This window comes from Cyprinus carpio, chromosome B20 (genome assembly GCF_018340385.1).
Source record: "Cyprinus carpio isolate SPL01 chromosome B20, ASM1834038v1, whole genome shotgun sequence".
Lineage (NCBI taxonomy): Eukaryota > Metazoa > Chordata > Actinopteri > Cypriniformes > Cyprinidae > Cyprinus > Cyprinus carpio.
In genome coordinates this window covers 5,899,162-5,913,114 of record NC_056616.1, presented here as the reverse complement: position 1 = coordinate 5,913,114, position 13,953 = coordinate 5,899,162, and the positions used below count along the sequence as shown (strand labels likewise).

The 13,953-nt window shown below is 38.0% G+C and overlaps 1 protein-coding gene across 29 annotated transcripts in view; it reads right to left on the bottom strand.

The window, feature by feature from the left end:
- The window catches only part of LOC109102711 (neurexin-3b), a 332,713-nt gene that overhangs the window by 42,475 nt on the left and 276,285 nt on the right, over positions 1-13,953 (bottom strand). For 24 of the 29 annotated variants that reach the window (XR_006157472.1, XR_006157473.1, XR_006157474.1 and 21 more), the window contains 3 exons: positions 12,929-13,100; positions 4,732-4,821; positions 3,356-3,666 (listed from right to left, as the gene is read on the bottom strand). Coding sequence is in view for 25 of the 29 variants with exons in the window: in XM_042746642.1 (XP_042602576.1) it covers positions 3,356-3,666; positions 4,732-4,821; positions 12,929-13,100 (573 nt within the window). In the remaining 4 variants the exon portion in view is untranslated. The remainder of the gene's footprint in view (positions 1-3,355; positions 3,667-4,731; positions 4,822-12,928; positions 13,101-13,953) is intronic. The other 5 variants (XM_042746634.1, XM_042746635.1, XM_042746636.1 and 2 more) reach the window with 1 other exon arrangement.

The following is a 13,953-nucleotide window of genomic DNA, read 5'->3' as shown; positions in this document are numbered from 1 at the left end:
TCAGAGGAGAATGGGCCGACTGATTCAAGCTGATAGAAAAGCAACTTTGACTGAAATAACCACTCGTTACAACCGAGGTTTGCAGCAAAGCATTTGTGAAGCCACAACATGCACAACCTTGAGGCAGATGGGCTACAACAGCAGAAGACCCCACCGGGTACCACTCATCTCCACTACAAATTGGAAAAAGAGGCTACAATTTGCACGAGCTCACCAAAATTGGACAGTTGAAGACTGGAAAAATGTTGCCTGGTCTGATGAGTCTCAATTTCTGTTGAGACATTCAGATGGTAGAGTCAGCATTTGGTGTAAACAGAATGAGAACATGGATCCATCATGCCTTGTTACCACTGTGCAGGCTGGTGGTGGTGGTGGAATGGTGTGGGGAATGTTTTCTTGGCACACTTTAGGCCTCTTAGTGCCAATTGGGCATTGTTTAAATGCCACAGCCTACCTGAGCATTGTTTCTGACCATGTCCAACCCTTTATGACCTCCATGTACCCATCCTCTGATGGCTACTTCCAGCAGGATAATGCACAATGTCACAAAGCTCGCATCATTTCAAACTGGTTTCTTGAACATGACAATGAGTTCACTGTACTAAAATGCCCCCCACAGTCACCAGATCTCAACCCAATAGAGCATCTTTGGGATGTGGTGGAATGGGAGCTTTGTGCCCTGGATGTGCATCCCACAAATCTCCATGAACTGCAAGATGCTATCCTATCAATATGGGCCAACATTTCTAAAGAATGCTTTCAGCACCTTGTTGAATCAATGCCAAGTAGAATTAAGACAGTTCTGAAGGCGAAAAGGGGTCAAACACAGTATTATTATGGTGTTCCTAATATTCCTTTAGGTGAGTGTATACTTCATCCGGATGGCGCGATTTATCTGGATAGGTTTTTTTTTTTTTTTTTTTTTTTTTTTTTGAATGATGACAAGCTGGAATGAAAACAAGGCGAAATGAGCAGTAGTAACGAACCTATTTTTAAAATGTAAGGAGTAGAAAGTACAGATAATTATGTGAAAATGTAAGGAGTAGAAGTAAAAAGTCAGCTGAAAAATAATTACTCCAGTAAAGTATAGATACCCAAAATTTCTACTTAAGTAAGGTAACAAAGTATTTGTACTTCGTTACTTGACACCTCTGGCCAAAAGACCAAGAAGGACAAAGAGCTTTCATGTCCTGAAATTGTCTGCATGTGAGTTTGAGGGCACTTATCAGTAGTTGGGTTGTCAACGCACTGATGAAGTCACACTGCAGTCAGCACTGACATAAAAGAGGCTATTATTATGCTGGTTGATCTGTTTAAAGGTGAGGGAGAGAATAAGTCTTCTTGGCCTGTTGGTGAGCGGTGCCCTAGGGAGAGTTATGGCTTTAATACGAAGACTGCTGCTTCAATTTTTCCCCTCGCATCAATGAAATGGTCACCATGATCAGACATTCATTGGACTCATGTCAGACTGTGTTAAAGAAAGCATTCTGGTAGTTGACACTCCACAAGGCATCTAAACAGCACATACTGTAAAGTACATTACAGACAGAAATGCTTTGCTCAGCCCCAGGGAAGATAGTTATCATATATGTACCCTAATATCGTTCCAACACTTTATTATTTTCCTTCTTCTGTGAAGCACAGAACAAAGTGTTTATAGTGCCAAGCTCCAAAATGAAACAAAATTTGAGCAAAATTATCAAAAAGTTTTAATGTTTTCTAAAACAAATGATACTGATAGCTTTGTGTGAGGAACAAACTAAAATAAGATGTTATTCACTGATAATCTAGGCCTTATTTGGAGCACACAAATGCTGACTTTTTGGCACACTAGTCCCATAAGGTAAGATGCTTTAATGAAATACTCCATTGTTCTTGCCATGTCTAAGGCAAAGGGGAACACAGAAGAAATTAAGTCATAAAGGTTTGGAACAACATGAGAGAATACCCCCCCCCCCAACTTTCTTCTTCTTCTTCTTTCTTTCTTTCTTTCTTTCTTTCTTTCTTTATTACATATTTTACAGAACTTACAACTTTTAAATGCTGGACACAGATTCACCATGTCTCATTGGATAATTTTGATAGCTTTAATACTAAGAAGCCAGATGGCGAGGGTTTAGACATGTTATTTTTAGGGATGTACTATATTGCTAAAAAGAACATTATTTTGTGTATTTGGTGTAATGAAATGTGTTTATGTGGTGTAAAGGTTCAGAAAACACATTATTTTCCACATAATGTACATTATTGTTTCTCATCTATGCCCCGCCTTTCTGAAACACATACATTTTTACAAAGCTCATCGTTCTGAAAAGCGAGGTGTACGCTGATTGGCCAGCTATCCAGTGCGTTGTGATTGGACAAATACTTCAAGCATGTGATGGAAATTTTATGCCCCTTACCATACGTGATGCGGCCTCTCAGGAGTGCCGAGACAAAAGCAATAAAACCCATGACAAATGAGGCATTTGTTGCATCTAGTGGGGACATAATTACGGATTATGATGACTTATACTGTCTTTTTACGTGTTGCTTTGCAGGGTAAACGTGCTGCGTACAATGCATTTGTGATCGGAGAAACGACAAACAACGAGCACTACTCTACACTGCTCAAAACTCGCGTTTGAATCGTCAGTGGCAAATTCTTTAAATATGAAAACATACTTATAAGTGGTGTGAGTCAGAAGTGCCAGACTGTCCTTGCAAAGATGGAATTACCCCACTTTATAGAAACAACCTTCATGCACAGCCTACCCAGGTTCAGGAAACAGTCCTCCGTTAAATGCGCTGCACACATCTGAATATTTGGGTCGAACTGTTCTGGTACAGTGTTGTGAAGAAAATACAACTTAACTACTAATTTCTAGTTGTGTCCTCTTTTGGAAGACCAAACAAAGTAGTTTCGCTTTCACAACGAAACACACAGCGTCTCCACAACATGGCGGCGGCAGCAGCAACAATACTACAGCGAGAATCAAAGTTACACCTTCTTTCTTTGCGATGATATGCAAATCTTTCAACACAGTGATGTAGACATGTGGGGGCCTGTTTAAATGAGCCGTTTTAGGAGGGTGTGGATGAGTATTAACTTTTATAAAGAATATCTTTTTGGGTTTGTGACTTTAGTCTTTGCAACTTTAGGGATCTCATCTATGCATTAATAGCTTGTTACACTCCAAAGAGAAAGAAAACTTAAAATTGCATCATATGACTCCTTTAACTTATCGTGTCTTACATGAAAACATAAATGCACAATAAACACATCTTTACACTGCTGAGTATTTGGCCACCCTCACAATTTTGTCTACATCCTTGGTTTTAAAGAGACTGAATGGAGAAAATCAATGGATCTTACCTGAATGGTGGGTGGTGAGCGCTGTTTGCGGGTAGTGGTGGTTGAGAGGGTGGTGGTGGTCTCGATGAAGGTGGTGGACATCTCTGGGGGCATGGAGGTGGTGGTACGTGAGGGACTTCTGCTGGTGGGCACATCCCCCACAAGTCTCACACTGCCATTTATCTTGATGTTAGCATGACCTTCAGCTGCCATGTTGAGAACCTTCAGGCCATTGTAATAAAGACCAGAGAGCTGGCCTTGATATGGACGCTTGCGGTCATTACCGCCTATTGAGATGGTGGCTTGGGTGTTAAAAATGGTCAGCTGACGACCTGAGGGGAAGACCAGTGAAGGAAGACACAATCAGAATGGTTTATATTACTTATTTGATTTTATTTTTTTAATTTAGCAAACTGATTAATGCTATCATTAATGGGTGTCATACTTTTTTTTTTTTTTTTTACATCCAAGCATAGTATTAAAAATTAAGATTAACGTTTTTTTCTTTGCCATGTTCACTGTTAGGTGCTTCTCATGCACATATTTTGGGGCAAATTCCAAATGTTTTTTCATATGGTTAAAAATAGAAATGCAGGCCAATTAAGACTATCACACATTTACAATTCTATATTATAGCAGGCAAGGAATTGTATGGATCTCATACATTTCAAAGAAATATCATGTTGATTCATGCATGTAGAACCACTAATGGGTTTCAATGTGGTTTTAGGCAGTGTTAAAGGGACTTTATAATCATCTTATGTAGTTTAGGCAATGACCTTTAAACGCATTTAATAATCCAAAGGACTTTAATGGCAAATTTGATAAATGGTCACCCCACCCTTTCATCCTGTTTTTGAATGAAACTGAAGAGGTGTCAGTCGATTTCAATCAACGGCTTCAAACACAAAAGTGTGTTAGTCAGCAAAGTGGCATTTCACTTCAGTACCAATTTGTTGTCTTTGGAAATGTGCTGCATTAAGGGTTGAGTTTTTGGATTGTTTGACCACTAACATTACCGCTATGGAAGATCATTCCAAAGAAAATTAAAAACAAACGTCCTGACTTTTGTTGAGTTTTGGTTTAGATTTAAAGTTGGAGTCCAGAAGCTACGTACTTATGTAGTGTTATTTTTAGTTACCAGTCCCTTTAACTGGTCAATGATCTGATGGAAATAACAAAAGAGGATCACAATCCACATAAAAAATTATATTCAACGAAAATATTACGTAATGGGAAGGGAAGTAAATTATGAACATTTTAGGTTAATTAGTTGCAAAAGGCTAAACAAAGAATCATCAGACCTGGTTGGACAAAAAAACGAAACGACATGACAAGGAGCATATGAACGCAAATTAAAATCAACGAAAAAAACACTGAGGTCTTGTGAGGTTTACCTTTCTCATGTAGCCAATCTTCGACCGGCCGGGTATATTTGAACGGGATTTTCTTATTAGCCATTTGATAACGCTCATTGTCGCTGTTACCTTTAAAGTTTGAAAGACATCTTAGCACATTGCACATTTATACACTGTTTAAGAAGGTTTAGCTGTGTTTAAAATGTTTTAGGTCTTGTTATCATAGGCAGTTTAGGTTTCATTGTAAGGTTTTCTTCAGTTGTAAGATTTTAAGGCATTTTTATTAAATAGTAGCCGACTAAATAAATAGTTTAACACATATGATTATTGCAACAGGAATCACACACCACATTCAGACTTAAAGACAACATACAGGCAACCGTTAAAGTGAGACATGCTAACAATTCATTTCAAAATGCATTTCCTTTGAGTGTCTGTAACAGGAGATCTACCCCTCAGCAATCAAATGAGGTGTAACTGTTTTCCCACTGGACATCACATGCTTTTACATTTCAAGGTGCCAAGGAACTCTTTATGAACTATTAAGGTAAGGGAAAGACAGAAAGGGAGTGAATGAGAAAGAGAGAGAGACAGAAATAAAAAGAGATAATGTGTAGAAGCTCTAAACCTGCTGGGAAATAAGGCTTGTGATGACACAGATTTGAAGAAGACACTGCATACAGATGAGATCATTACAGCATGGTGTTAGGCCTGCTGCTGCAGGGTCTCTGGAAGCCCTCTGAGGCATTGGGCTGCTTGAATACTTTGCCATTATTTGTACTTTGTTACACTTCTTTCTCCGACTGGAGTGAGGTGTTAGGGCTGTAAGAGTGATCTAAAATTTGCCATCTTGGGTGTATTTACTGTATGTCACGTCCAGCTGCACCAGTTGTAACCAGTTCATCAAAGAATGTTGGAGCTTTTCATATTTCAAGCACATGAACATGAATTAGATGAATGTTGGTCATAATGAATGAAATGGCATGTCTGTCTTTTTAAACAGACTCTTTTTCATACTTTGAACTATAAGTACGACAATACAGTGAACAAGTCATAAAGTGCACTTTCATAATGTTTTTATGGTGCTTTTTAATTTTTTTTTTCAAACTCAGCATCTGCACCTGCTTCACTTCATTGCATGAACAAGAGCAGCATGAACACTCTTCATGCTGGGTAAGTAACATTCAACATGAGGGTAAGTAGTTGATTACAGTATTTCTTTTTTGAGTTCCTATGCATTTTCATGTATATCAAGCGGGGGCGGGCGGGGGGGGGGAGGGGTATACTTTACAGCAGTACTCTAAAGAGCTTGTAATGGTAAAAAGAAGAAGTAGAAGAAAAAACCCTATAGCTTGAGAGCAAACTATGCAAAAAGGACTTCAAAAGAGCAAAGTTACTCAACACATCTTACTTAGCAAAATAAGTCACTGAGCGCTGAGTCACAGTGTACCTTCTCAGACCTAGAAAGAAAAAAAGTGCATAGAATAGGAGTGCTATTCAGAAACACAAAGGTTGTGTAGTGACAGGGATGTTGAATGGACGAGGCCGGTGGCGATTCAAGGCCCCGCTTTTCTTGTGCTTTCCTTTTTAAATAGGCAGAAAAAAAGCTTCAAAGTGGGCTGGTTACTGCTGGCTGAGCAGGGGGATGTGGGCAAGGTAAAGGAGTGACGGTGGGGGGTAATAAGCAGCTTCCAGGGCTGCCGATGCCTTTGATCCTGATGGGCAGCACATGCAAGCCTGGGGATGGAGTGGCTTTCCTGGATGGAGGCCTGCATGTTGGAGAGATCCAGGAGAGCTTGAGGGTTTGGACATTCATTTTAGACATCAGACACTTTGCCAGCACTTGCTATCTGTCATATTAATGCGAATATATTACAATAATCTTTGCAGAGCTATCTAACCTCCAAATAATGTTCAGTGGCTATAGAGAATGGGAACCTAATGTCGCAGCACATGCATTATGGGAATTTAGGACAAGGGAGTTAAAGTAGAGAGTGTGAAGTGAATGTAAACATTTGATATTATTTTATGTTAATATTATTCAGTGAGAATGGTTATGGTAATTGACACAGTAATCAGTAATCTTTGATAGTTGAATAATATAACAAAATAATATAAAATGTCTACATTTACTACCTAACTCGGGTTCAAGTGAAACAGAAATTTGGTAAGGTAAACTACTTAAAATGTGGCATAGATCTAAATTAATTTTCTTTATTCACTGCACTCCTCTGCTTACTTGTTCAGCATATCTAATAGTAAGAAATCTTGAATTTCATTCAAGGCATTCAAGTGAAGTTATTTATTTGTACAGTATCTGTTTTCAGCCAAAAATTTAAATAATAATAATAATAAAAATATTCAAAATAATAATAATGTATTTATTTACTTATTTATTTGTTTGTTTGCATGAACCAAAACCCGTTTTAGGACTGTACACTTTTTAGTTGATGTAACATTACTTTTTGTAGGAAAAGTAATTCATAATTATCATGAAAAATACTGTCACAATATTAAAAAAAATATATATTGATATTGAAGATAATTATTCTGTTATAATATCCTCAGATGCACAATAGTGATAGCTTGTGGACAAACTCTGTAAAGTTTACTAGCCCAAATCTTTAACCACTATGCCACACCGAACCTACTGTACCAAATTTGAAAAATAAAAAATAATGTATGTACATCTTGTCCCAGTATGAGCGGTTAACTTCACAACACAATCCTAGAGTGTCATATTTCATCCATAAAAGCTCACAGCAAAAGAAGAGCTCTAATCTGTGAGAGATGTCCAACGAGCCAATGGTGTCTGTTTTCTCCCATCCATCAGCACATTTCTGTAGGTTTCCCGCTAGAACAATACCTGAATCACTTTAGATGGCACTGCTTTAGTCAAAACAAATGCTGGCATGGTGTTACTATGTCCTTTTTCAGCATCAGAGATTTGTGGTAGGGGGGCATCAGCAGATGCTGAAAGCATACAAACAATGTGCGAATGAATTCTATTGCCAGCTCATCAGGGTCTGAACTGGTGAGAAGTGAAAAGTTTTTGTTCCTCATTGGAACACAATCTAACCTTGGCTATAAGTGAAAGTCGTGACATTTGCCAAGTATGGTAACCCATACTCGGAATTGGTGCTCTGCATTTAACCCATCCAAGTGCACACACAGCAATGAGAAGTGAACACATCGTGAACACACACCCGGAGCAATGGGCAGCTATATATCCAGCGCCCAGGGAGCAACTGGGGGTCCAGTGCCTTGCTCAAGGGCACTTCAGCCATGGGTACTGAGAGTGGAAGAGAGCGCTGTTCATTCACTCCCCACCCACCTATAACTTCTGCCAGCACCGAGACTCGAACCTGCAACCTTCAGGTTACAAGTCCAAATCTCTAACCATTAGGCCACAGCTGCCCCTTAAGGGTCTCGCTGGACACATCTCAGAATAATCCATGTTCTGTTCAGATGTTTGTAGGACATTTCTTTGTCTCCATTGACTGGCTCAAGTAAGTTCTCTTGATACTGTTCTCCTGGGGACACATGAGAATGTGCATTTTTTTTTTTTTTTTTTACATGGTTAATACATCTTTTTAAATTTTAAAATATAATAACTTTGTTTAAATAAAACCCATATAACTATAATACCCTGACTTTTCCTAAATGTATGCATATTTTATTATAACATTGTTATTTTATAATTACAAAACACAAAAGAGTTCTGAGTATTTCTACTTTGAATGGCCAAAGCGGTCAAATTGACGGTTCGCATTACAGATGGCATATAATTTCTGCTTTTGCGACTTTTTACCGTGGTTGAAGATGCACGTCACTGTTGCTTAGCAACTTTTGTTCTAGCTGTTTTTATATTTTATTGCTAAGCTAAAATTCCTGTTCATAAAAAAAGCCAGGTGGACACCTCCAATACAACAACTGCTGTCATTCATTCTGCCACGATTCCAGGCAGGCTATATTAGGCTGGAAGACTATATCATGGCTGTTATCAATAATAGCCTAATTCAATGTTATAACAAAATAGCCAAAAAAATAAATAAATAAATAAAATAATAATAACGGTTGTTATTATTTTTATTATTGTTTGCTTTTTTTATATTATGCTTGTATGCTTGTTTTAGCTAATGCATGTATGATATTTTTAGATAAGACAAGATTGTTATTGTTTTTTTTAGCAACAGTGACAATGATTTTTATTACCTACACTGTCATAACGATCACGATTCCAGTGGTGGCTGCATAGAATTGTTTCCAATTTCCAAAATCCAGAGCATTGTAAAGTACAAAAGTAAAAAATGCACTGAAACTGAAAAAAAAATGTATGTAATAATTTCCAAAATTCACAACATGTTTTATTTACAGAAATATTCTGCTTCGGTTCATATTTGTTGGCATTTAGATTTTCAAATACAAAATTTTCACAAAAAAAAAAAAAAAAATTTTCACTGTGAAAAACTTTTGCTCTCCTGCTTGCAGGACACAAAGCGAGACGCACATTCGTGAACAGTCTACGTAGCTCTTACACAATTACATATTACGAAAAATATCGTATTTTTTAGGGTGATGATGTCATAAAATATGACAACAGACATTGAAAGCTTCATTGTAAAACCTCAAAAGAAGCTTCAAATGTAAATATGATATGACAAAAATGGCATTCAGTTCAGTCTAGTAGTCGTTCACTTTGATCATTTAAGAAAGCAGAGTGCAACTTCATCGATTGTATCATAACCCTTCAAATCTATTGCCAAAGAATTACTAATAACCTGCCCTGATGGAAAGGTTTCCAACTTCTCCCATGATGAGCTTGACCTTGCTGCTACATTTCATTTATCTTTTTTCATCTGTTTCTTCAGAGCAAACAGACACACAATGGCCAGAGCCCATCAACGCCACACTTTCAACTTTACAATTCCAGCTGAACATTATAATTAAGTCACATGAATGGAAATGCAAATCTCATTTAAGTAAAATAACTTTTCAGTGTGTATGAGCGTCCTGTATAAAATAGAGCTCTCTTTTAAGTAAACTTTGTTGTCTTCATCTCATGTAGCAGTCTATGGTTATAAAAACAAAAGTTATAAAAGTCACATTTATCTTTATAACGCTTTATACAATAGAGATTGTTTCAAAGCAACTTCAGTATTAAGCAGGAAAGCAACAGAATCAATTTACCAATTTTCAAAAATTAGGCAAATCCAAATTGTGCTGTAAAGCAGCTGTAGCAAGACAATAGTGGTTGGTTGGTTCAGAGTTGGTTCAGTTCAGTTTCAATAACTGTGTAAAGTTCATTCATTATGGAATAAGTTCAATTTAGTTATAAGCAGCTCTAGTGAGAACAGTAAAATAAATCTTGAGTGTCAAAATTAATCAACAGTGAACAAATTATTTGACACTGAAAACACATTTAATATGATAAATAAATGTAGCTTTGTTTTTTAGAAAAACAAGTATGGGAACTTAGAATGTTTCCTAAATCTGCAAACATATTACAGTATTTTATGCTTTAGAACAGTCAAAAAATTACATACAGCACCTTTAACAGCAGCTAAAAGTACTGCGTATTCTGAAAAATTTTTTACTTCTCTGGTGTCACTCTGGTGAGCCCTACACTATGTGCACTTCTTCTTGTTCAAATGACATTAAATATCTTAACTTCTTATTGGTCAAATAACTTTAAATATCTTAAATATCATTAAACATCATCTTAATGACTGGCATTCAGTGTGCCCCAATAATTCATGCTTGGTTAGAACATATGAATAAGCTCAGGGATCATGGCTACCTTGAATATTCTTATCCCATGCCATGGCAACACAGCTGCATGGATCTGATAGCAGTTTATTGAGGGAGGCAGGAACGCAGAGCATCACTGATGTGAAGCATTTCAAGTGCTATTCAGTCTATGAGTTTGAATCCTAGCCTGCAATTACTCAAGTGATGGTGCAGGGACTGAAATCAATAACTTTCAAATTACAAACATGAATGTCCTGCATATTATCAGTGTGTGTATGCCTATGAAAAAGGAAGAGAATTACCAAATCCGCCATTGAATGATGGCTAAAGGGAGACAAGGATCTCTACAAAAAAAAAAAAGACAAAACCACTTTAGAGGCAAAGCTATAATGAAAATTGGACTGAATTCATTGGCCTTTAAATATTGAGTACTTGTCTAATGCAAGGATGTGAAGTTTAATGGAGGCCAATATATATCATAATTGATTGAATTCATGGGAGCAATAGGTCTTGATGACCTACTACTGGACCTACTGGAATTTAGCCGTACTTTACAGTTTTAACCAGAATTCCACTGGTGGTTAATTCTGCCCAGAGTGAAAGAAATAATAAGAGAAACAAACAAACAAACAAGGAACATTTTGCAGTATGTATGCTGTGCACAATATGCAAATTTCTTGCATTTATGGAATACATGAATGGGCATATACGTTTAAAACAGTATACAACCCAAGCAGAATGTGTTGAATACTTTATCCTGCAATACAGTGCACAATCAAAATTCGATACTGACAAAAGTAGATTTTCTTTTTCTTCTGTCATATATATCTAGATAAGCTGGACAACTGTGTAATAAATGCAGGCAATACAGCATAGTAAGATCAACAATGTAGCAGGCTAGCCAGCTACAGTAACTAGAAAGGTATGTGTTATGGATGGAAAGAACACACAGATATAATGACAGATGTATGTTGACAGATGTAAACTGATTGAATAAGAAAAACAATTGTTCAGATTTGGCTCTTTCAGAATGTTTTTCTGTTTGATGAGTCATGTTAATATGGCAATCTATCCTTGCTAATATTTTGTTGGATATTTTTTTTTCCACCACAGGACATTCTCATATCAACAAGGTTATGACAAATTTGTGATTTACACTCTGGATACAAAGTAAACACAAGATTTACAGCGATTCTGGAGATATCCTGCAATCTGTGTAAAAATATTTCCTCATTTAAAATAATGCTAGATGCTACTAGGAATGTCTCCTGAATGAATGTTTCACATAGACTACATCATTATATCATTACATCATGTCTCTGAGACTAATTTGAGACTGAGTGATGCAACAGCTTCAACAGAAGCCACTATATACTTCCCCTCACTGTGCAGGTTTATTTTTCACAAATTTTACATGTATTGCCATTTAGGACATTTCAGATGTTATACTTAGCTCTGAGTGGGCTAATAGTCTGTAAGGAAAATGGCATGCTATCTCTGGCTCTTTGTCAGTATCCATAACAGAACCAGTTTGAATAGGGAGCACAGCATTAGCCTATGTCCTTCTGCCTGTCCCCTTCGCCTGCATGTTGGCCATTTTAAGGCTATTGCACTTTAGAAGACCTGCTGTTGAATACAGCTTAAGTAACCCTGACGAGAGCTGCTCTCTAATTGGACGAGAAGTGCAGGGGCCAGATATCCCATTGAGGGCGCCTAAGCAACAGAGACATCAAAGTGGAGGACACAGAACCCAAATTAATTGAGTGTGAAGGGTTTTTGAGAGTTTTTCTTTTCCCGATAGCATTTGAGGGCAGTATTTCAGCACGCCCTATTTTTCTGTGTAGGAAATGCTTGAGCTTCTATAACAAACCTCTGCTGCATTTGATGAACTCATTTGTATTCATCCATCATTGCTGGCTTCCTAAGTCTGGGAGTCATAGATACACAAAGGTCTGGGGCTCATTCTCCCACAGCTGCTGTAGCTGCCACAATACTGCCTTAAACCTGTGCCCCGCTCTTCCCTCTGCCTTTCAAAGCCTCTCAAAAGCAGCTGGCCAGATGTCATGGCGCTAATCGCGGGGACAAAGGCAACGGCTTGGCCTGCCATTGTGTGCAGGCCAGGTGCCCAGGCTTGATTACTCCCACATATGGACGTTTCAAAGGACAATTAAGAAAGCAACCCAAGCCAAGTTGATCGAGAATTAAGTGGCATTTGCTTCTTTGCGGTGTCCTTTCTATTCTATGCCTTTCCCTCAGCAGAAAGGAGATCAGTGTTGTAATTATGAACACCTGTTCCCATTTCTAAAAATTTGCATGCTTTGAAACATGCAGATTATAAATCACATGGGCAGGGAAATTATGTTGTTCCTTGCCTTCCAACCTTTGATTTCCTTGGGAGCATATGATATCCAGTGGGTTTAACAGTAAAAACTCACTTCTGTCTGAGAATCTTTGCTTTGGGTAGATAGCTGGCTGTGTATATTACCTGATGGAAAGTGCTCGTTGATTGGCCAGTTGTCCACCTGTAAGGTGGCATTTCCCCCATTCCTTGTGAAGCGCACAACATGATATTTTCCGTCGTTGACTTCTGTAGTCATCTCTTTGACGCTGATGTCCACCGTGCCAATGTTGAATGTTACGCCCACCTTTCCTTCTTCCTGGAATAGAAACAACAAAAAACAATCTCAGCTGAGCTACAGCAAATGGCTGAATCAACTCAGCGTAAAAGGATGAAGGTGCTAGCTTAAATAACTAGAAAAATTTGCATGGTAAAGTGATCCACTTTTAGAAACCTCTGCAATGATGCTGCCAATGAGAGCACGCAAACTGATGTGGATGCCAAGACTGCTACATTTTTTATATCCAGTTGATAAGAATGAGCTGCCAACAGAAATGTGGGACATGCACGTAACGATGACTAATGCGGTTTGTACCGACCTACTGCAAATTCACAAACATATGCTCCTCCACCTTTCACATATGTATCCCATATGGCTCCTGTTTGGGGACTCTTCATAACTCCCTGATGGAGAACTAAGACAACTTGCCTCATTGTCTTTTGCACAGTCTGCTAGCGCTATTTGCAAAGCCAATTTCACTCAAAGTTCATGTTCACATAGCTATCATGAAAGGGTTTCAAGGCACGCCATACTCGATGGAGTGCATTTCTTGTCTTATGTCGTTTGTTTTAATCCCCACCAGGCCTATTGAAAGTGTAATTACCTGTCCTCAAGGCATGGCACAGAGAAAGCCATTTTTCAAACAAAAGGGAAGGTAAATAAATACATGGATGTGCTGTACTGAAGTGTGTGATAAATTAATCTGCCACCACACACACCAACTTTCACTGTTCCTCAGTGTTTTTTGAGGGCTTCCCAAGACTTTCAGCGTGATCTACTTTCAATGACCGTAACCTAAGATCTACTGGTGAGAGCACAACTACTGCTATTGACAATTAAAGTGCATGAGAAGGTGCATGGAATGTTTTTAATGAGAGGTGAATGATGAACG